General features: G+C 42.8%; 1 protein-coding gene across 1 annotated transcript in view; it reads right to left on the bottom strand.

Annotated features, from left to right (window-relative positions):
• Window positions 1–24,573, bottom strand: part of MTMR2 (myotubularin related protein 2) — a 63,841-nt gene extending 39,268 nt beyond the window's left edge. The window contains exons 1-2 of the mRNA XM_074916848.1: window positions 24,414–24,573; window positions 3,087–3,192 (exon numbers count right to left, since the gene is read on the bottom strand). Of these exons, the coding sequence (XP_074772949.1) occupies window positions 3,087–3,192; window positions 24,414–24,499 (192 nt within the window). The 5' untranslated portion in view covers window positions 24,500–24,573. The remainder of the gene's footprint in view (window positions 1–3,086; window positions 3,193–24,413) is intronic.
• Between the last annotated feature and the right edge of the window lie 277 nt (window positions 24,574–24,850).

Below are 24,850 nucleotides of genomic sequence, written 5' to 3'. Positions count from 1 at the left end.
TCACAGAAATTTAATTCCTAAATTCGAGTCAATGCGCATGCAGAGGTAGAGACTGAATAGAGGTAGGAGTGATGATGGATCCACGTAGCAATTCATTCTAGCAAGGAAAATTTAAATACACATCAAGAGCCTAAGCCAATAATTGGTAGATCCACTTCAAAATCTTGAAAGCTTATTTTCAGCCTCTTGAAGCTAACTGATGCAACACCTTCCTGTGAGAACACAATGTAGCCTGGGCACTTGTCTCCCATACCAGAGTTACCACAAAATGCATTAGTTCCCACTTCAGGGCTTATTCTCTTACATTTTTCCAGGAACAATGTGGGTCTTCTTTTTGTCCTCAGAAGTAACAAGGTGCTTAGCTCAGATCTCAGTATCTGTTAAGACTTGGTAGTCTGTGCTGTCTTGTGCCAAACAAAGCTGCACAAGATGCTCAGGCATGTAAGGAAAGGGCTAGAACAGAGAACATGCTCATGTCACTGTATCAGTCAATTTATGACCTCATTTGCAATATCAAAGGCAAGGCCACATCTCAGAAAGATCAAAGAAAATAGTAAGAACAATCTCTCACAGAACTGACTTAAAAAAAAAAGTGTAGAATTGTCACGACAGAGATGTTAATTCAGAGAAAGTTGGACAAAGAATTATAAGCCCAGAAAGAGGACATTTATTCTCCTCTCAAGACCTGAAAGAAATCAGTGTTAGCTGATCACCACTCATAATAAATCTTCCATTTAGGAGCTAGTACAAGTCTCCCAAGAGCAAGCCCAGAGAGCAAACAGTAACGCACTAGCAGCAATTGATTTGAGAACTGGTTGTGTGACTTGCACTGGCAATACTAACACAAGAATCTGTCCACAGGTAGAGGACAGATCTTCATCCCACCTTCCAGGCTTGTTCTCCCACATCAGACACTCTCAGGAATGAAGAGAGAAATGGTTAATGCATGAATTCCTCTAGGAGTGATAAAGTCAATCTGAGCTACCAGAAACAACCCCCTCCTCCCTGTACCCTAATACAAGTAGGACCATAGAAATGTATTTTCTCTAGGTCTGCTTACCTCTGACAATCAGTCTCTCAAGTATATAGGCAAGAAACCGCTTTATGCCTACACAGAATTGTATGGCAGCCACTCACACCACCTCTGCCAGAGCAAGCTTCAGGTAAAGCATGGCCGGCTTATGCTGAATTCAGGCCCCACAGAACTGATGCTGGTTAAGAGCAGGAACCATTTTACCAGCAGAGGCTCATGCTCACACTTAGCCTGCAGTGCTTTTATTCTAATTAATTCTCTGCTACACCATCTCTCTTCAAACACTATTCTAAAAGGGGAGCAGCAATTGTTCCAACCATGGCAGAACTTTAGTTTGCTTAGAAATAAAGAAAAAAAAAGAAGAGGGAGGGCTGTGAAGAAATCACTCTGCAAATTACAGGAACTGCAGCACAGAAAGGAAGTATGGGCTTCTAATGGCCTCCAGTAAACAATACAAATGCATCTTCTGCCTGAAATATCTATCATGCAGCCAAGCGACATTCCTCTGTGGACACTGGTCTTGACTGCTAGTGTGTGCAGAGCCCCTGTTGGATGGGGAACCAGACAAGCCCAGGAGAGCTGGAATCCCCATCCAGACAGCTTACAATTCACACAGATAAGGTGACAAAATGGGGGAAGGCGTCATAAGACCCAGTCAGAGTTACAAGGAAAACATGTTGAGACACCTTAACTACCAGGAAGGAAAGACAACTCCAATTCTAGAAAAAAAAATGTTGCTTTGTTCTCTACTTCTAAAGGTAATTCCCAAGTGTCACAAAAACTGTGAAAAGGCAGTTGAGTTGTTCATAAAAACTGGAAAAAGAAATTCATTTATGCAAATTTCAGTTTTTAAAAAAGTAATAAGTTTGTGTAATTTTTAAAAATAATATTATGCAGTTATAGCTGTAGCAGTATTTACAGTCTTATGTATATTCATATCAATGAATCACTTAGCCTCAGCCTAAAAACTATGCTTTCTGTATGCTGGAGTAACTGAAAACCCCAACTTCACAGGGAAAAAACTTCAGATATATTACAAACTTCTTTACCCAGGCATGTTACTGTTTGTATCCACAGGTAAAGGATGTAAACTATCATTAGATTACACATAAACTACTGATTAATTTTCAAATCTTAACCTAATATTGGCTAGTAAGCTGCCTTTGGAAAGAAACAGTCATGTTCCTGACACTTATGAGCAGGTGGACTTTCTGTTATTAATTATGGACTACTGAGACAACACTCACAGGACAAAACAATTATCATCCTTGTCAAAGGAATTAGTTTTGCATTTGGAGGTTTTTATGCAATTTTACTGTGTTTAGATTTTACAAAGACGCTCAACCACAGCTCAGAAATACTAAAAGTTGTTGCTAAAATGTACCGACACCAATAGTTTATACTCAGGGACATTTTTTTAAAGCAAAGGTATATCAGCAAACCCCTTGGTTTCATAAGAGGAACATATAGATAGCTTTCAAAACTCCCACGACACTGCAAGAGAACTCTGAATTTATAATTAACTAATCTAATAACAGACTTAAAAGAGCCTTGTTTGGAACTTTTAATGTCAGAGCAATTTCTTGTGACAGAAGATTATTTTTATCATCCTGGAGATAGCAATCTTCCTCTGAAAGAAGATCCTTCCAAGGACTCAGTGTTTACAAACAAGCATGAGTTCTCAAGGGAGAGCATCTCATATATACACACAACAGGAAAAAAAGGATATACAACTGGCAGGTTAAGGATTTCACTTAAAGCACTTAAAAGAAAGTGGAGTTCCTTTGAAAATTCATCTCCAAGTGTGGGTTGCAGAGTCAGCTTTTTGAAGATTAAACAACTTTATAAAGAAGGAAATAATATGGTAGAGATTAAACTTCAATTTCACCTGTTTGACTTTGGGTCCTTTCATTCTTTGGCTAGATAAAATTTGGCATTAACCTTAAAGCTGACATCATTTTACCATACCAAAACTCAAAAGAGCAAGAAATGTCCTCTGAAGGAGGCCATAACGTATATATTTTTTTTCTTTTTTAAGACAAAAATTACATACCCTTAAATCTGGAGAGAAGTTGTCTGCCGAGGTGGAGACTGAGTCGGATGATATAGCGGAAACAGATTTGGTGTGAGCAGAATGGTCCGAGTGAGAAGTGGAAGCACTATAAAGAGAAACACCACAGTGTATCAAAACCATGCTCAAGAATGTTCAAAAGCCAGCAAGCACAGCCACTTGATTACAGTCATATAAGGCATTTTTCATTATTTCCACCCTTTCCATTCTCAGTTATTCAGCCCTCAGCAGTGGTTTAAGAGAACCTGTTATACTCGGCGTTGCCACAGATTACCAAAGCGCACACAACTCATTACCAAATCTCAATTCAGACTGAGCCAAGGTTATCATGATCACACATACTTGATCAAATCCTAAATTACAGAAACTAAGGGCCTCCATTTCAGGCTTTCAGATGGGAGATATTAGTGCGCTGCAAGGGGATGAAAACAGACAGACTCCTGAACGCATGCCAGCACAACTCCAACCGCAGCTTTACAGCAGTGGAAGAAACTCAGAATAAAAACTCTTTCCATCATACATAACTTTCCTCCTTCAGGTATAAGTACAACCCTCAGGAGAATTAAAAAGACTCTCTCAGCATACCTCTCCGGTGATACAAAGTACAATTTGCTAAACAGCAAAGCAAAACAGTTATTTTCTTTTTCTATAGAATTTCTCTAGTACAGCTGTAAGCAATTAAAATAAGCTTATTTTATAGCATTTTTATGCTGCGACCTCTCCTACAACCATAATTGCTTAAAATTAGCATTTGATAACAATGCTCTTAAAACCCCAGATGACTGTAAAGAAAGTTCCTCTGTGGTACAACATTATTCCCTGAAGCCACAGTACAGCAGCAAACACTACCTGAGCCAATTCATTCCCACACTCTTACCGACTCCAGAAAGGTTGTACCTTGGTATAAAGACACTCTTAAGGATCAGCTCTCAGGCTTGCAAGCCTAGACTTGGCCGAAGCAGAATACCAGCAGGAGTACTACTGTTACTACCTGTATTAATTAGACATGTGACAACCTAGAAACAGCTATATCTGAGCTTCCAAAGGGCCTAGAGATCTGTTAATTGTCTGAAAATTGTTTTGCTGCTGGTAAACAGCCACCAAAAAGCTAAAATATTCCATTTTTATTTCTGTTCTTCAGGGTTTGGCAAAGTATTGCATAGGCAGTGTAAAAACATGAAGGACTACAGCAAATTTGGCCTCTTGGGAGGTCAAGTCTTTTCTCTCCAAGGATTAAAGAGTATTGGCAACTCTTTCATCCTATGAAGTAGAAACTTAGAAACGGAACCATTGGGAACAGCAAAAAATTATTTAAAATAAATGATACTGGTGTGCCAATCAAACAGCACAATTTCACTGAATGCATTTGTTGTATGTGGTTCAACAGCTAATCACTCAGCTTTCCTACTAGCTTAATTCTTGTGGTGTTGCCAGGTAAACTCCTGTCATTTCAGATGGACAGTGGCACTTGTGCTCACGCTGCAGTAGCCCCACAGTCTCCATCCCATGCAGAAAATAATCTTATACTAAAATAACAAGGACTGAATCTGCAAAGCCTCCTGTTCTTATGGATCAAAGGGCCTCACACATATGCTGAATTTGTGTAGTCTCACAACAGAACTGATATAAAGCGTATGCTGCTGCTGAACGGGCTGCTCACAGTCCATTCTCTTCCTCCTCCTCTCAACCTGGGCTGCACACTGCTGCTATCTCCATTGCACTGGATGAGCATCGCAGGATGCATGGTTCAATTTGCTGATCTGCCAGGACAGTAAACTATTAATAAACATGAAGAGAGTCTTCTGTTGCATAACAGGACTGACTGGATTCATTACATGGCCGTATAAATCATCAGATGCAGCACACGGAGAGGGAGGAAATCTGTATCTGGAGATGATGAGGAAGGCTGAGAGCACTTCTGCGCACAGCAGCCTGCAGGCATGCTAAATTAGGTTTAGCACTAAACCACATTTTTATATTACTTTACTTAAACGAGCTCAGACCCCTGGATGCGTTCCCTTGAGATTCCTTTCAGCCTGGTTTCTGCATGGTCAGCCTTCATCTTCCAAGCGTTCACCCTCGTGTTTGCAACTTTAATTAGTTGACTTTTAAAAGGGGGGGGGGGGGGGGGGGAATCCACACTTAATTTAATCTTTGCACAAGGCAGCTCCAGTTTATTGTACAGCAAGTCATAAGGAAATGGAACTTAACGGTTATCAAGGAAGAGTAAGCAGATACTGTAGATGCCTTTATCACCGGGTGACAACTCTGACTCTTGTCCCTGGGTCTCCATTGTGCCTTCTCCCATGACAGCTCCAGCCGGGGGAGCCAGAGGCTCAGAGTAAGCTTCCAGAAGCCATGGCTTCTAGCTCCCTCCCCTTTCAGGGCCCAGAATTTTGTGTATTTAGATGGATTTTACAGGTCAGCAACTCTGCTGAGTTTACAAGTCATTTACAGGTGTAAATAACTAAGCAAGGGGCACACCAGCAGCTAGCCTGGCCCCCATGCACCATGCTGGACAGCTTACTCACCCAGGGACCATCACTAAATCACTGAGCACAGTAACCTGTACAAGCATTTGCATCAAGAATTTCATATCCTTTAGTCACAGAAAAGGAGCTGGAAAAGCTGGAAATTTTTAATGGAGTGTGCAAGTCTCTCTGTCCCTAAACTAGGACAAGCTACACCCAAAGAACTCCTGAAACCTGTCTGTCTAACCTGCTCTTAACAGCCAGGGAGGGAGAGTTCTAACAAAAAGGATCAAAATTTCACCAGTTTTTCTGCTTATGCAACTTGTCTGCCCTCATACATTCCCAGTGTCTACCTAATACACAAGCAGCAATTATTGAATCATTGTAGATCAAAAATCTTTATGAAATTGTCAATTAATTTCACTTTGGCAGGCTAAGGGGCAAACTGCTTTATGCAGGGGAAAAAGGAAAAAAAAAAAAAAAAAACAGAACCATAACCCACAACATGTCTGAGCTGTGAAAGTGTTTTGTGTTTGTTGATCACGCTTGGCTTCAAGTGGGTTTTAATGAAGGAAAGCATTTGCATTTTAGAAGTGGATTTTCAAAAGCTCCCTGCACCAGTGTGTCCCTCTGCTCCCACAGAAACCACCGGTGAAGCCCCCCTCCAGCGACAGCAGCACGAGCTTTTGGGAAGCGCCGCCTGCACACACAGTGAACAATACCGCTTGGATTATGCAGCTCTGTGCAGTATGCATAGGTTGCATATGTTTGGCTCACTGCCTCTGTTATCCTCATCCATCATTTATAGTGAGCTGAGATGGAACGAAGGAGCAGACAACCGAAACGCCACTGGCTTGCGGCTCCCTCCTCTTATCGTTGTCAGGCAGTTGCACAATTCCAGCTCTGCTGCTTAGCAAACTAATTAACCTGATGTCCCTACATGCACATGAGAAGTTTATTAGCTTCAGTGGTTTAGTCAATCTCAAGCTCTTCTCTGCTGCCAATGCAAAAGGAAAGATTCTCAAACCACGCAGTTTCATATGCTTGCGGATGGGGAAGAGCGTCCTGGGGCTGACACACAAACTCAGAGTGAGGAAACCAGAGCTCCCTCCACACTCTGCCACCAGCCCTTCTGCATCATCTTGGGCAAATAATTTATTCTGGTTTCTGTCACAGCTTCTGCACATTATCCCAGCTTTTGCCAACGTAGTTAAAGCTGTCTCGTGCAATGCTTTTGGCAGTATGACGGGGTACTTCCGGTATCGTCCTGAGGACCCCACCAAGGATGCTCTGTTCTCAGAGGGACATACCCCCATCAGCTGTGTTCCACCAGTAAGACAGCACAGAACAAACCTAAGGGATGGCACGGGCACAATGGTCAGATGTAACTGCTGGGTTTGGGGGCACCTGACAAACACTTGAGAACACAGGTAGGTTTTGGGCAGATTTCAGCAAGGGTTAAAAAAATCACTGGAGCTGTGCCAATCACTGCTAGCTTAAGGTCTAGTTCAATACACTTAATAAACATGTAAAATAACGATATTATCTCTGAACCTCATTAAGGTTCTAGGAAACAACATATACTCAGGTTCACAAAATACTCTGAGCTCTTCCTACAGGAAAGAAAGAGAGCGCAGATGTTCCTGTGAGGAACCTGCGAAGACCAAGGACCTCCTGGAACACTTCTCTTCCCATGCTCGAGGCCCAGGCAGTTCCACACTATCCTTGCTGATGAATGTCTGTGTTAAGTGCCAAGAGAGACCCCTACCAACAGTTCAAAAGCACCTTCAGGGAAAGCACCTTATGCCTGTTACTGCCATCCCTGTTTCTCCTCTCCTTCCTCCCACCCCATGCAGAAGCAGCAAACAGGTTTAGGATGCAATTAACACTGATCTATGTCTTTCATCTTAGTAATTATTTTTATTATTTGAATGTGTTTCTTGTGACCAGATTTTGAATGATGAGTCCAAATGAGAGCTGACAGCACAATGGTCTTGTACAGTATATGCACGCAGTATTAACCCCTTGGCTATATGGAATACATGGAATATATGCAACTAATAAGAGAATTACAATGGAAACGAAGCACAATGACTCAACTCCTGATAAAGTGTTCATTGTTATTATTAGGACTATCCCACAACATGCCAGGTGGTTTTCAAACATAATTCAGACTCAGACAGATGCCCTCCGGTGATTCTTGTTCAGGCAATTCAAAGGTATTACTGCATCCGTAGCAGAATTGAAGGTATGCCAGTATGATTAGCTTAAACTGTCAACAAAGATGTAGAGAAGCTGCAAACAGAAGTGTCTGAGACATGCAAACTTATCCTGTCAAACTATGAAAGTTCAGTGAAATATTTTGGGGGAAAGCAGCAATAAAAGTCTTAAGCCACTTCAAAAAGTATCATTAAATGGCATCTGTCAGAGTCATCCAAGTCAATCTCTGCCCTCAGACCCCTGCAATGTAAAAAATGTGATGTATAAGAAAGCCACGGAAAAGAAATAAAAACTTGTAGTTGCCATTTGTTTTGCCAGCTGTTACAGAAAGAGTTTGACTCTAGTGCAGAGAAGCAACAGTTTTACCTGAAAGGAGAAAGCACAAGTACAGCTTCCGAAGAGAGCAATTTGACCTCATGAGGGTCTGAGCATGACACAGTGAACTCTGGTCGGGTAAAAGACAAACACAAAGATGCAAGGGAAGTGCCAGAATCAGTGAAGCCCCACAGCTCTAACTTGATGCAGACAAATGCACTGTTTATTATGCAGGAATGAGTCCTCCTCCATGTATCCTTACCCCTATTGTAGGGAATTTAATACCACATTCTTTGTACTCCAAACCCAGGATATTTTACTTCCCCATGTCCACCCTCCAGAGGAAAGAAAAACTCCTAGGAGATATTTACAAATAACTTTCTGTAAGCATCAGGCATAAGGATGACAATACTACACAACCTCTTCTCTTAGGCCATGTGACCCAAGAATAAAGTCACGACAACCAATTTCATATATCATATAAACTTCAAAACTTCTGGCAAAATCTGAGACAAAGGGTATGACATTAATATGAGGGATGATTGGGATGAGCCATCCCAGCTTGTAATTGCTGAGAATGGTTATTTCCGAGGAAGCTCTTAGAGGTGTGCCTCTTTCTGTTCAGCAAGAACATCAAAAGTATACACATACACACCTTTGCAAAGATAAGAAACAATCCTATGCAGAAAGGAACTGGGTACGATGAGGGCAGTGAGACAACGGGACAGGTTGCCCAGAGAAGTTGTGGATGCCACATCTGTGGAAGCATTCAAGGCCAGGTTGGATGGGGCTCTGAGCAACCTGGTCTAGTGAAAGATGTCCCTGCCCATGGTAGGAGGGTTGGAACTAGATCACCTTTGAAAATGCCTTCCAACCCAAACCATTCTACAATTCCATGCATTGCAACTTCCCTAGAAACTACTGTTAATTTTTGAAGACACTTGTTTAGACTTTGAAAACTAAGGAGGAGACTTTTGTCTTGCTTCAGAATAAGACAGTTGCTCAAAAAAAAAAACCCCAACCAAAAAAAAAACCCACCAAAAAACACACAGAGACAATAAAAAGAGAAAAAAATCAAGTTCTGATTTCTAAAGCTCCTCTTCTAAATCCCTGAGTCGGATCCTGCATATGAGAACTCTGCAAAAACTGAGAAAAACTGATGGGACAGGAGGAAATGCACCTCTAGAAAATGTGGCATTTTTCTTTACAGCATATGCATAGGGCTTGAGAACACCTATTTTTTGTACCACTCTCTTAAAATACTAACCTCGCTCACTCATATAAATAACACAACCAAAATGCAGTCAGTGATGATAAAGTCACTTCTCCAGCACCTTCCTTATGAATATTCCTTCCCTTCCAGTACAACAAGTAGCTTCTTCATTGCTTCCAAAGGTGTGCCAATTACTTAAGACACTAATTGGCATAAGCTGCTCACACCATTTCTTCTGTATCAAACAATGTTTTGTTTCAATAGTGATTGAACTGACATGGAAAACAGGTGATAAAATGCACCACTGAGCAATAGAGTTTCAGACACAGAGGTCATAAATGAGAAAAACACTGCAGAGGGCAAATTTCCATTTCCTCTCTTCCTGTTTTTTTAAAAGTTTCTCATTATGTACATTCCTAAATCAAGGTGAAAACTGCAAATTAATAATGACTAGTGGCAAATACAATTTAATTTGGAAGCTTCAGATGCCAAGAGAGCAGGATCCAACTGGATCAAACTCACAGCAGGGCCATGAATAGGAGCGCTTGGGCACTTGTCTTAAAAGTATAATGATACAGAGGTACTGAGCACTCAACTTCCCAAATTCAAATGGTCAACTTTTTCTCCTCAATACTTTCAACACTCCTGTTTCTTTCAGAGAAGAAAAAAGAAATACCAAAAAAACCTTCTGGGTCACATCAGAGCAGAGCAAGACAAATGGTGCTTGTTCCCTACGAATATGACTTTGTCCTAGCTAGTACTGGCTGAACTGGCCTGGGAAATCCAGCTGCTGCCCACATCAGTCTCTCCCCTTTACAGCCGCTCTCTGCTAAGGCTAAGTGGTCCCTACAGTCCTTATCTGTATATAATACCTAAGGGTACTCAGAAGTCCCTTGTATGCCCCTCTTCAGGCAAGCACTTGAAAGCACAGCTGGCATCTGACCGAACCAGGGCCTCGCAGCAGGAGCTGGGCACTCAGCACTGGCTTCCACTCTGCCGTGGGGCCGTAACAGGCTCTGCTGCTATAAATTAAGTTTTAGCATCTTAACACCTCCTGTCCCACAGTGCTCAGCACTGTGCACGCCCATAATAACAGGCAGCCCCTCTCCCGAAAGCTTACATGGACAAACAAAGGAGTAGTATCTCCACTGAGCAGTGACTCGACCTTAATTCTTCACAGTGAAAATGAAAATCAAAACAGGCTTATTCTACTTAGACAAGTACCAAACGAAACTACCTACAGCATGAGATACACCCTTACCCCCTGCAAACACCCAGTACCCTCTTTTTAGGCACATGCAGGACAGACAATTGCTACATTTCAGAAGTACACGGAACTCACAATTTTTCTAAACATTTAAAGATCCCAGTCTAACCTCTGCCTGACCTGTAACAATCTCAAGGGGGGAAAAAAAAAAAGCCATAAACAAATATGCATTTGAAAGAAAGAAAAGCACCAACTGCCAGACTTCCTCTGGCATTCAGAGGAGGCAGACAGTTATATAATATAATAACGTACCCTCTCGATTCAAAAGGGCTGGCAATGTCAGAGCTTAATGACATCTTAAAAAGAAGCCATTTCAGCAAACAAATCATTGTGCATGTGTGTGACAGACCTAAAATAGCCCCCCACACCACTTGCCTGAATGAAAAAGATTCACTTCTGTTGCCAAGCAAAGCCGGGTCTCAGTCCAACTTCAATGTTCCAAGGGAGGAAAATGTCATTTTTTAAAAGTTGATCCTTCTAAGTAGCATCCTGAGCTGAATATATAGTACATGTTTTCCCATGAGCCATAAAGAGAATGTCCTATATTTTGACCGTGAACAAGCTTTTCTAGGAATGCAAATTTTGCTCTCAATAGTTACACAATGGACTACAGTGTCACAAGCACCGTTCATGCTCCATTAGTCATTCTTTTATTATTTTTTTTAAACAGAAATTCACAAAAGGCCTACAGTGTGTGTAGAGCACTTGCTAAACAATAGGCTGATTGTTTAAAATATTTGCAAGATTCCGAGAATAGAAGGCCAACACCCAAAGACAAACCAATATGCAGCACGTAATTAATAACAGCGAGCAGTCCACAGTATCATGCTTTTGTGAGTCAAACAACCCAGAAGGTAAAAAAAAAGGAAGAACAGAGGCCTGAACCAATATCGTCTGATCAGCACATGAAAGATAACTACAAAGTGATCTGTATTCACAAGAAGAACAATAGGGCAGTTAGGTTTCCAACTAAGCTCCAGGCTGGTATTGGATGGTGCTCAGCTACAAGGAAGAAAACAGAAGGGAAGAAAAAAAAAAATTATTTTTAGATTTCTGCAGAGAACTGACATTTTACCTGTTTCACCAAGTGAACTTCAGCCCCTACCTAGAGTCCAAAATTAGTTACTATATCCTGAAAGCAGGCTGATAACCCAGTACTTTGGTCTGACTCCAGTTCCTAATGGTAATGTTTGGCTTGCAAAATCCACCACTAGCACAAGTGTCTTTGCTTGCAGCATTAGGAGGTTGGGCAGTTAGTGGTGGGCAAGGCAAGCAACCCACCTCCTCCAGGTGAGACATGATGGAAAGGCAGCCCAGTCATTCTGGCTCTGCCCTAGTGCTTATGAGAAAGGTTTGACAGACTTCCCAGAGATGGTGTGCACATCTGGGTCTGTGCCTCAAAGCTTTGGGGTTTCCAGTCACCAAGACAGACCCTTCCCATTGAAAATAAATTAAGACTATAAGGGGAAGAGGGGTTCAAACCACAACCCTGCTTACCGACAACACAAACTGCTGGAACAGTGCTCCCACTCCACTCATCTCTGTGCCTTCCTACACATTAGGGTATTGCTACGTTTTTGGGGATCATTTGTGGTTGTTCAGAAGGAGCTAGAGGCTTTGTTTTCAAATATAAGATGCTGAGGAGGGCAGGATGAACTAGAAGTGAAGAAAATACCCACCCCTTCAAGAAAACAGTATTTCTAGGTCAAAAAGACATGGCTGAGGGAGAGAAGTTCCAGCACTTCAGGCTTCAGATCCTGAAGAAGTGCTGCACAGTGACAGAGAGAAAGCCATTCGGGAAATCACTGACTGACAGGATGTCTGTCAAGTGATCTCTCAGGTCATGATGAATCAGCTCATGTACTGCCCTGCAGCTCTCTTCCCCGAACAGCCCAGGCAGCAGCCTCGGCAGACCACAGCCAAGGGGCTCTCCATGCAGTATGACTGCCTCTAGCAAAAAGGCAACTCAAGAATCCAAATTCAAGTGTTTCCTGGTGCTCTAAGACCACCTGTGTCTCTTAGCTCTTCCTGTGGTTGAAGCCAGTTCCAGGGCTTGGGACATTCTGTGACAGAGAAGGAAGAGACTCAGATGGTGCTATTATCTCCTACATCAGAGCAACCTCAGAATTACCACTGCACCCCACAAGAGAAAGAGGGCTGGCAACATCTAACTGCCTCCACAGGTACTTCAAAAGTAGACAAAAGTCATGATGGAAATCCTATATACAGTTCAAACCCACTCCTGCAGTTTACCAATATTTATATTTACCATATAAACTTCCACCCCCTTCCTTTAAAATATAATAAGGCAGAGGAGAACATACAAGTAAAAAATTATCAGGACTTTGATGCAAATTCAGACAGTCTCACAATAAGTTGTAATAACAACTCCTGAGTCTGAGAGCAAGAAGGAGAAAAGCCAGAAACCAACACCTGATATAAAATATTCTGTTTGCTTGTTAATTTTTTTTTTTTTTTTTTTAAAAAAACCCTATTAACTTGATTGAGGAAAGAAACAGAAATAATACCTACATTAGTAAGTACTCACCTTAGGACAGACAGAACTGGATAAAAAGACAGGTATAGCTTCTCTTTTACTATTTGTATTCTGACAGTTCCTTAATTCCTAGTTACATACTAAGAACCAGTTATGTATAGTTTAATCAAATATATGTATACTTCCCACAGTTCATGCGCTGTCTCAATTTTTCTTTAGCTTCCTACCTATTTCCCTATTTAAAAAACACCTTAGAACGTAACACATATTGTTAAATGTTCTGATTTTTTCAAACACACACCACACAACGCCCTCACCCCAATAAGCCAAACACCCACAGGAATTAAAAATACCAGCGATTTACTCATCAATGACATTACTTGTTCCATCCTGGAAAAAAACCTCAAGACGGAGGAAAGAATATATAAATACAGCCAATCTGGAGAGTCTTGTATCACCTAGCAAAACTGACGTGGTGTAACACCTTGATAAACTTTCACAGACACTACTCAGCTGCGTGCTCTACTAGACAGCTCAAAAAAGGATTGAGAACAACTATATTCTACTGGCAGCCCAGCCCCTACATGAAACTGGTCCCTAGCAGAGTCTCCAGGCTAAAGAAGCCAAGTGTTCAATAATTTGGGGGCATTGGCATTATTTCCAGAAATTCAAGCTAAGACAAAACAGGATGTTTTCAGAAACATTGAGCACCTTATCTGTATCTTACTACAACTTCCAGACAGCCCCAGCATCTTTGAAGATTGTGGTCTATCAAAGTCCTGAGGTTCAACACTAATCCCTGGGACCAGGTTTCCCCATGAACTCAGTCCCATTTATTGTCTAAATACAAAGCCCAGTTTCCAAAGTGCTCAGCAGCCACTGATATTTATATGGCCCAGATTTGGCAAAGAGCTCTGCACACTCATTCATCCCACTGGCCAGTTGTAAGGTACATGTTGAAAACAAAGGTCTTTCTAACTCTTCCACCTTACAACGAAATGAGGCATACAAAGTTGGCAAGCTCATCTGAAGACTTTCTGTTCATCAGTTCTCATAGATCCAAAATGAGGGCTAATCTTCTAAGACCACCCAAAGCCACTTCCTCCTACCACTTCTGCTTCCTCAGGCAGAAATCAGTTCATGCGAAAAACAAAATAAATCGAAGAGGAGTAGAATCAACGAGGTCTGGATGGTTCCGTTCCCAGTGGTATAATAGATACCACAAGTGTCCACACTCCCACTTAAGTCAGTGGAAACCCAGGCAATAAAGTCTAGATGACAATTCATTATCCCAGAGTGGACACTGACCTTTGCTACGTTGACCTGTGGAATGTACTGACTCTGCTGAGGGAAGTTTTTTTGCCATATCTCACTTGGAGATATGACAATCTGAACTAGATGCTGCCCTGGTTTCCAGAAGATGAGTCTCTTGTGGCAGAGAAGTTTGCTTTGCTTTTTGTTTTCAACTGAACACAGCCTTTTGCAGACACCAGAGAAAGCACAGGGAAAGAAGGAAATGCAAAAATGACAGAATATAATGTATTTCTCCAACTTGAGAGAAGCCATGTCCAAGAGAATCTCCACAAATTCATGACATCTATCTCATCTAGGTATCTCCTTCAGTTGAAAAAGGAACTACCTTTTTCCATAAGTGAAAAATGAGAAAAATGGGAAAAATTACAAGGCCTCCCTTCTCATCTCCATCTTTGTTTAAATGCAAAACTTGTCATAAGTTATTACTTTCACTCATCCGTCAAACATGGTTAAACCTGTCCAAATGTTACGAAAACTAGTGGACAAACTAGACAGATATATACACATACATGAAGAAACAGGGCTTAGAAAACCAGACTACAAATCTCTGTTCTCTCAGTTGCAAACAGATTTAGTTAATATGTAAAAAAGAGGAATGACATGAGTTAAGAAATAGTTCCTTCCTTTTTTGGGTTGGAGAATAACCCAAGCTCAACACACTTTTTGCCACTACCACAACGATGAGGAGTTCTGTGTAGGTGATCACATCTGAATTACTCACTGTAGACCCTCCTTACAGTCACTGGGGAGAAACTGAGATGACTCACTCTTCCTCATTGTCTACAAAAAGAAACACAGAGATCTGTTATCAGTCCAATGAGATGAGACAAGTCTCATCCAGGATGTCTGTATTTTTCTTTATGGAAGGTGGAAACAGAAAGTGGAAGCAGAAGGTGGAATCTAGAATCAGAGTATGTTTAAGCAAAAATGATTAAAGATGTCCCTCTGTGGTGCTGGATGCAGCAGTGATCAGCAGCTGTACCCCAGCAGATGGTAACAAGGGCCAAGACTGCTCTGCTGGCACAAGTCCTGAGCACATCCATAAACAGTTCCACCACATTCTTCTTCTCACACCACAGCATTTAATGACCATTCTGGTAGCATGTTTCTTCACCTTTGAGGAAAAAGTCTCAGGAATCGCTCTCTCATGAGGTGTGGGGGCTCATTTACAGTGTAGAAGTGGGATGTCCATTCTTTAGCACACAGCCTGAATTTTCCAGAACAGACTACTCCAAAACTTGGTTAAAATGTGAGCAGAAGACCCCACATTTTTCATTTCTTTATCAGAGGTATTCTACTTATAAATGAGATGCCAAGCAGTTTTGATTTGTTAAAGGTATCCCATCTGCTGGTTAAACCAACCTCTACTCTGATGACTGATCTTGACAGTCATTCTTCAGTAGCTCATCTCTGGTGCTACAGGTTTCAGTGACCTGCCCCTGTGTTCAGCATCTGCTCTCCACAGCAGCCAGACAGCCCCTATAATCTTCCACATGTAACCAACTTGTTCACAGGCTCCAGCTCTCTCCTGAGCAGAGTTAGCTGAAACAGCTGATGAGGCTCATTCTCCTTCCTATCTGTACAATCTTTCTCTTGGAGAAGACCCCCATCTCATAGCAGTGACATCAACTGAAATCAACAATAGGATTTACTAACACAGCAATAAAAACAGCACAAATACTTCATATTCACTAAAGGCAGGAGGTGTGAATGAGGCTGTGGTTCAGGAGCTTAGGAACACAGATATTAGTGCTTTTTGTGCCAGGGGGAAAAGAAAAAAAAAAAAAAGACCAAACACTTTGCTCACAAAACACCAAGCAATGGTCAGCTGTATACTTACTCCACCAGTCAAATTTTGTTCAGAAATATATAGTTGGGTTAACTTTTAGCCCTGTCATTCAGTACTGCCATTGTTCTTCATAGGCCATAAGCTCTGCAGTGAATTTTCAAGTCCTTGGGATAAAGGTTTGTTACTCTTGGTTTGTCTGAACTTTTCTCGGCCTGCTGGCAACTAGGTTTTACTTGGTTTAGTTGTGACTCAAGTTCTGTAATTGGCCAGGTGGCTGTATCTGCTTTATTTTTGTTTGTGTGTGGTACAACCAGTTTTGCACAGACAGCAGTAACAAGCAGTTATTCTGTACAGAATGAGATATTTACCACTAATGTAATGGCTTTGCATAGAGAAATACAACAACCTGTTATGACAGCAGAGGCCTGGAGAAGTGGAGACACGGGACGTGGCACAGAGGAGTACAGGCACAGGCTGAGAAGAGATGGGACACAGGCTTGGCACTGGAGACCATGGCTATAAACAACTCACCAATGGACAGTTAAAGAAATGCATACCTGGAGCTGGACAAAACAGATTTTAGGGATAACAAAGAAATAGTATCCGATACAAATAAATGCAACCGCATACAGCAAAAATCAGATGCAATGTGGGATTGCAGACCAGTTTAGAAAGAGATAGGTGTAAAGTTGTCTTACCAAACATACTAAAATGATCCCAGGTGGATCCTACAGTAAGGAAAGAAGAAACCATAAACACGAATCTCATACCTCTCTCCCAGCAAAGGACTCCAGATGCTGACAACTCGCTGTAACACCCACCACCACCAGAATAAAACCAGCAACCTTGGGACTCAGAGGAGCAGGGGAGGGGGAGTGAGCATTATACCAGAAAGAGGGGTAGAAACTAAGACAGTTTTAACTGCATTATTCTTCTTTTTTTTTTTTTTCTGCAATAATTGCATTTGGACTAATGATTAGACTTTCAAAATTTCAGTTACACTAACGATAAATTCTTTGCTGTATAGAGATGTCCTGCCTTTTTGCCCATGAACAAGATTTTGAATGTAACACTCTGTATGGGCATGTAGCCTCTTTACATCACAGTAAATAAATCCAGATAAAATTTTTGTTTTATTCTAAACAGGTGTTGCCCATCTTCCCAGAACAAAGGAAAAAACCCCATAAACTCATGGTTTTTCTAACTAGTTCAGCAGAAATATGATCACATACCCACACCTGACCCAGATCAAATTTGAACCACTGGGTGACCTAACATTAGTGATTCTGGAGCTATGGATAGAAGACTACAGAAAGACCAGATCTGTAAAGTGTGAGCGTTTGTACAGAGCTAACAAAATGACTAGAACATCATATTGAAGGGGTGGGGTTATGGACTAGAAAACTGCTAACACTTTCTCTTCATCAAATGTATCAGGGTTTAGAAAGCAATGGGAAAGAATTCATGGAGCAGAGAGGCAAGAGAGAAGCAAGGAAAAGAGCTACCTTGAAATCACTGGAAAATTACTGAGTGAGAACATTGTCTGGCAAAAGAAACTACAGATGGTCCGAAAAAGAAAAACAAATACTTGAAAAGTTCCACTGATTTTTTGTTGTTGTCTTTCACTGATTTTTTCTTCCATTCGCTCCGAGTTACTGGGGCTATAAAAGAGACAGATGGTTTTTAGTTAAAATGAAGAGGGGAGTAATTACTGTGACAGTGTCTCTTCTGTATTCTCATTTCCCTGGGTTATCCCAAGCACTTCTACAAACCAAGCACTTCATTACCTTCCTCTCACCTTCTTCTTCATGGTGGAATGGGCTTCCCATGCACAAATAACAAGACCACCTTTTTCATGTCCTGTTTTACAGCTACACCTTTTATATAACACCTTATCAGAGTGACCTCTGAAAGGTTTCCGATGCATTTCTAACGTATGCTTGCTTTTTTTTTTCCTCAACTAAGCTTCCTGGTAACATAAGCCCTTTGGTGTGTGGATCAGGTCTTTTTACACTACCTCATACCCTAAGCACTGAAAAACCAGTAACAGTAAAGCAGGTCATCAGGAAAAGATTCAAGAAAAAGAAGCCGTGGACTACCGATTCTGCCGAGCCATTCAAGAGGTGTTATGACCTTTGCAAATGCAGTACTTGCCTTTGTACATGACCTATAAAACCATTAGCAAAGGAAGGGAGATAATAAAACATCAGAAATAGATAACAAAATCTGTTTGAGACAGGTATTAACCTGTAACTGAAGTCACAGCAGAAGTACAATCACGTAACAGATAGAAATTGTGCCATTTGACATCATCAGGTCATCCTCAATCTTAAAATTCAGGTTCTGTAGTTGTGTGTCTGCTGTAAACAGCCTGTAGTTAAGGAACTATGTGTACAACTTAAAACTATCTAGCAAATAGACTGTTAGTCAACATAACATTACCATTTCTCTTTAGAAAAGGCAGTGCTTGATGGGACCCAAGAGAGTCGTGTTCTGAGCCTAGCTTTACTCCTCACCAGCTGTCAGATCTTGCCTCATCTCTCCACAGCAGTTTTTCATCTCATCCTTAGACTTCCTCACTCTTCACCAATCTCTCAGCAAGGAGTGTCAGCACTCAACTGCAAGTCCAAGAGCTTACTAAAATTACCCACCAGGCATTAGTAAAAATAGAGTAGTCCTGGCTTGGGCAATTTAAATAGTCCCTGGCTCTTCAGTGCAGGAATTACTGCCTTTTGTATCTGTATAGCAGCTAGAACCACGACACCCCAAATTCTGTGAGGCCTTTAAACAGCAACATGACATTAATTGCAATATAAGAAACAGGTGAGCATCAATTATATTTTATATTCTCAAATTAAAAATATACTTAAAAACCAAACATGTACGCTTTTATTGAATGGTCAGAGCCTGGGCAGAGACAGATGTGTGCCTGACAGAGGAAAACTTTTAAGACTGAAGGTCTCACACTCCCAGAGAAGTAGGAATGGTTTCTGCTGAATGCAGGAAAAGAAACATGCATGCCAAAGATTGCTACTAAAAACAGTTCCCAAATTCTTCAAAGGTAATGGTTTATCTTCGCAAGTGCAGTGCATAAATTAAAAGCTCTAAAGTCTTTTTGACTTAAATGTTATTTTCATTATTTTCTGCCCCAAATCTTCAATCTCTAATAAAAGGTGCTCCTTATTTTGCAAACGCGCATGCAGGCAAAACTGCTCTTTATGTTCACAATACACAGTACACAAAAAAAACTATCTCAGAATGGACTTCAGTTGCAAATAAGTGTTATAAATTATCACTCACATATTAAAATTAATGATAATGAGCCCGCCTGGAGTTGCTAATTGGTTCTAGGCATAGTGTTAAGTTTTGCAGATGCAAAAAATAGTTCATTATCAACACTCAGCCAGCAATGTACTTGTTTTTAATGGTAACAATTCTTGAGAAATCCTGCTTCACACATATAAGAAATCAAATGCAAGAAGTGCTCTCAGAGCCCATGAGGAAAATGACAGCTACTCACATTTCACTGAACACCAGAACTGGCAAAAATCTACCCTTTCAAAATCTAACTTCAATGACTCATCACAAAACAACTCAATCAGCAAAGCTCATACATCTGGTAGCAATGTGGTGTTAGCAAGCCCTCCTCAGCCAACAGCTTACAGACCCAACTCCTTCCAGCATCACTCTCATCCTTGGGGAAGGAATTCCTTCAACATAGCCTTAAATCAGACCAGGTATTGACAGGACCTTATTTGAGACAAAGGGGGGAGTTCATACCTCATGAGCTATTGCTTCAACAGACTTTGCTGCACTGATTTACACAGCATTTATGTTTTCAGAGTTATCCCTGCAAACATAAAGACAAGGAGCAAGATTATTCTCATATGCTCCAGTAAAAGTGCAATGCATAGGATCCACTGTGTCTGCAGACCTCTGTGGATGATAACCATCAGTAGAGAGGTGGTAACAAGCAACCAGAAAGTGGTAACATCAAACGTTGCTACAGTCTTGCTGGCAGGAAACATCTGCCCACTGCCTTATCTCTTTCTCTCATGTTATACTGAGGTTGAAATATCAGTGACATCTACAGCAGTTTCTTTACAGTACAATCACCTCCACACTTCTGCACAGGCAGTACAAATTTACCTTCAGCAGATCTAACAGAAAACCTCTTAGATATCTTATTGGACTGTTGTTCAGACTGGACTGCAATATGCTTTTTCAGATAACATTGCAGAGGAATACATAAAGATATATGTTCACTCAGAAACTACAGCACATAACCACACAGACTGCATGAATAAAATGCCTAATTGCTTCTAATGAAAAGTAAATATCTGAAGTTTGACATCACCTTTTTCCTAAAGTCACGTGTTCTGCTAAAGTCGTACATGGCTCTATCTGGCTTTCCTTTCACAAAAGAAAAGATTATGGCAGAATTTTGTAGGCTGTTACTATGAATTCCAAAGGTCAAACCATCCATATGCAACTTAAAGTTTAAAAAACAAAACCAAAAAACCCACCCACAGCTCTACCTACAAATTCATTTTAAGAGTGGTCTTTGAAGAAGTCTATTAACTAGCACAGCTGAAAGCTGTTTATCACTCACTCAGCAAGGCTCCCCAGCCATTTTACAGATATAAAAGCAGAACATAATGCTGCATAAAGCTTGCTCTTCTGGACATAACTGTGCTGTAGCTCATAAACATTAGAATCAGTGCTTTACCTCACTCCTCCTTCCGTTTCACGGGTTGTTCCTGGCCTGACGTGGCAGACACACAAGCGCTCCTTGTAAGCTGCCAGTTAAATACCACCGCAGCTCTTTATGAGTAGTTGGCTCATGGTCATCTGTCTTCCATGAGGACAGGATGTAAGGGAAAAGTCTATCCTAAATACTGACCTTTGGAAACCACGGAGAGCTGCAGAACCCAGTGCTGTGCCACCCAAAACTAGCACTGGGTGAGACAGCTTAAACTTGATAAGCAGAATAGCTGTTTCAGCACAACTATGAGGGCAGCTGAGCTAATTAACTGTGACCTGCTCATTTGAAACTAACTCGGTATTTCCACATAGAGATGGGGATTTTTCACTATGTACAAACAGCTATACCATGAGTTTCAAAGAGCTTTTCAAATATTTTTCTAGCTGTGACACAAAGTAGGTAACGCTTGTTTAGTTATTCCTGTATCTTACTCAGGGAGCACACGTACTCCACATTACTCCACATTACTAGGGTCTACTAAAATATCAAAGCAACTTTCACTGTCAAATGCCATTATTACTCTATCTCATTGTTAAAAGACAAATGTATATATGTTCTTTAAGGCACTTATTCATGTGCCCAACCATAATTACGTGTACGTAAACTCTATCAAGCATCTCTGCTTGAGGAGCTCAATCTTAAGTACCTCTAGAAAGACGAAACTCACTTCTGAGATGGAGCTGAAAGAATCTGTATATATTTAATACTAGCACCTTTAATATGTTGCTGTATATATTTAATACTGTCACCTTTCATGCGTAAAACAATTCAGTTAACTACAACTCAATAAGGCTTCACACTGCTAGTGAAGCTGTGAATCTGTGATGAGTGACTTTCTACTAATTTTCTGTTGTTGTTCTTCTGAAATAAAATGATTACAAAAACTGATGACAGCACTCTCATGATTCACTATGCTCTTCGCATCACCCCCAAAGCTAACTTTTTCTTTTTAAACATAATCACAGTGAAAATGTGTCACATTTCTACAGTCATAGGTTAACAACTCAAAGTTAGTCTAGCTATTACACCACAATCCCAGAGATGAAAATAAGTATGTTTCAACATACACAAATAGTCCCATTAGCTTCAGAGGGACTGTTCTGATGCATAAAATCAGACTACAGTGCAGCTTTAATGAAAAAAAAAAAAAAAAAAAGTATCTACAATCCAATTCATAGGAAAATTATTTACTTGTGCATAAGTATCATTAGATTTCCCGGGGAAGCTGGTGATACACATTCTGAAGGTCACCAGGCATCTCCCATTACAAGAACCTTATTTTACTTTCTTATAATTTTGCCCTAATCTTAACCAATTCAACTAAAAAGTTTCACAGCACATGCCAATTTAAGATGAGGGGTTTTTTGTTAATAACTGCAGATGAAAAACGTTTATCTATTTCCAACACCTGGCTAGAGGAGAATATATTTTGTTTGGAATACATCCAAAAAATTGGCTATGAGTTCTAAACGTTGACACAGACACTTTAAATACTGAAAGCTTTTGGATAAGCTTTTTTATATCCCAAGAAATCTGTTCAGGTCTGGGCATTTTCAGGGACTGCAGGACATAGCCTTGTACATGCTCCACAGAAACAGATTTATCATCTCCGTTTGGCAACGGTTCTATGTGTGCAGGGCATGCTGCTGAGAGGCTGAACAAGAGTTTCCTTGCAGCCATTGGCCCTTCCGAGTTAAGCTCTCTTTTCTGTCCACAGGCCTGTGTCTCTTACAGTGACTGACCTCCAGATGGGTGCAAGTTGCAGAAGGAAAAAAAGAGAGTATATCGAGTATACTGGGTTAGTGAGGTAAGGGGGAAAAGAGGCTTGTAGGCATCTGGCAGGGCACAGGTAACCTGCACAAGGAAACTGAAACGAAGAGCAGAAAACAGAACAATTTGATGAAGGAGGGTCAAATGAGGATGATGAGTCATGAAGGACTCAATAATGAAGAAACCTGAGTGCAGACTGGGCACTGCCAGTCTGGGGAGCAGCTCTGTGGGAAAGGGCTTGGGGGTCCTGCTGGGGAAAAACCAAGCATGTGAGTACAGAGATGCTGTCTGAAAAGAGGCCACCAGCACCCTGGGCTGTAAGAGCAGAGGCAGAGCCAGGAGATCCAGGGAAAGATCCCCCTCGGAACTCACTCAGAGTGCTTCTGGAATACTGCATCCAGGTTTTAGCCCCCCAGTGCAGGAAAGACATTGATGAGCTGGAGGGAGTTCATGGAAGTGTCACCGGGATGGTGGGGCTGGAGCAACTGCATGTGAGGAGTGGCTGGGGAAGCCTGGAGAGGAGGCTGCTTCAGGGGACAGAAAAGCAGTCCCAGTACCTCTGTGGAAAGTATTCAGGAGATGGCGATGGGCTGCCCAGAGGGGTTGTGCAGTCTCCATCTTTGTAGGTTTTCAAGACCAGACTGGGTAAGAGTCACAAGCAGCCTGATCTGATCTCAGAGATGTCCACGCTGTGAGCAGGAGGCTGGACTGAGGGATGCCAGGATCCCTTCGGCCAGAGCTACCCTGTGATACTACAACCTGGGCACAGCAAGGGCAGTCAGAGCGGGACAGAATAATCTAGAGCCATCGGGTCATCCTGCTCCCAGGCCCTGGACCACACCTGTCCATCTGCCAACATCCTGCCTTGCTACCTCTCTGGCATCAAACGCATGGCCCAAGCGAGACATGCTTCTGAGTCATGAAATTCAAACTTCACCAATAGCCTGGGAGGGGTGGGACAAACAGGAAAGTCTCCTTTCAGCTTCTGTGGCTTAAAGACCTTGGATTTACCCACGTGGCATTAAATGTCATTCAGACCGCAGTCAAACTCTCAGAAAAAGCCACGAGGACAAAACCGCACACACCCCAGTAAATTTGTTACTGAAAAGGCACAAGGGTAAGGCCTAGCTTGGGCACAGCAGTGTGCAGGAAGGAACCTGGTGCCTACCCGACGCTTCCAGCAACAGCCCACCTGTACTGGTGATCTCCTAAATCCATTCACTGCACGTACCAACGACGGGTGGCACAGCTCTGGTTATTCAGGGAGCTTTTGCTCTGGTTATTCAGGGAGCTTTTATCGAAAGGCGGGTGGGGGTGGCACCTCCTTCTCTGACTAAACGCCTGTCAAAGGAACCGGCTCGGCCGCAGTCGAGCGGTGCCCACGTCTGGCAGCGTGCACCGTCACCCCAGAGCCGCCCCACAGGGACACCCCACCGGCGGGGAGACGCCCGAGCCTCCTGCCCACGGGGGGAGAAAATGGCACCGGCTCCATCCCCTCGGTTTCCTCTTCCTCGCCGACCCCTGTTCGCCCTCCTCCTCGCCCCCCACGGCCCGCGACGGCTCTTGACTGACGAGCGGCCCCTCAAGCCGCCGAGCCCCGCGGCGGTGCGGCAGCGGCAGCCCGGCCCCGGCCCCCCGCGGGCGGCGGCAGCGGCGGCGCGGGGGGGCGATGGCGCGGCGGCCGTTACCTGGAGAGGGAGTCGCCGCTGGGCGGCCGCGCCGCCGCCGCCGCCCGCCCGGCGCCGAGGCTCTCGCAGCTGGAGCTCTCCTCCATGCCGGGCGGCGGGGCGGCCCCGGGGCGGGCAGCTGTCTGTCAGCCGAGCGGCGGGCGCCCGGCGGGGCGGGAGGCGGCCATGTTGGCCCGGCGTGCCGCGCGGGGAGGGCGGGCTGAGGCGGGGCGGCGGGAGGGGGCAGAGCCCGGCAGCGCGGGGCTGCGGGAAGGCACCGGCGGGGATCCCCCGGGCTGCCTCCCCTCGGCCCGCAGTCCCGGCGGGCAGCGGGAGGGGTGGGGGCGCCGTGCGGCCCCTTCCCCTCGCCGGGCTGAGGGGCGCGCAGGTGGGGGCCGGAGGGAGGGGAAGAGGGTTGTGCCCGGCCTCGCCTCGGCACAGCCTCCCTTCCCGCAGGC

Source organism: Athene noctua, chromosome 1 (genome assembly GCF_965140245.1).
Source record: "Athene noctua chromosome 1, bAthNoc1.hap1.1, whole genome shotgun sequence".
Lineage (NCBI taxonomy): Eukaryota > Metazoa > Chordata > Aves > Strigiformes > Strigidae > Athene > Athene noctua.
The sequence above is the reverse complement of the archived record's forward strand: the minus strand, read 5'-3'. Positions and strand labels throughout refer to the sequence as shown.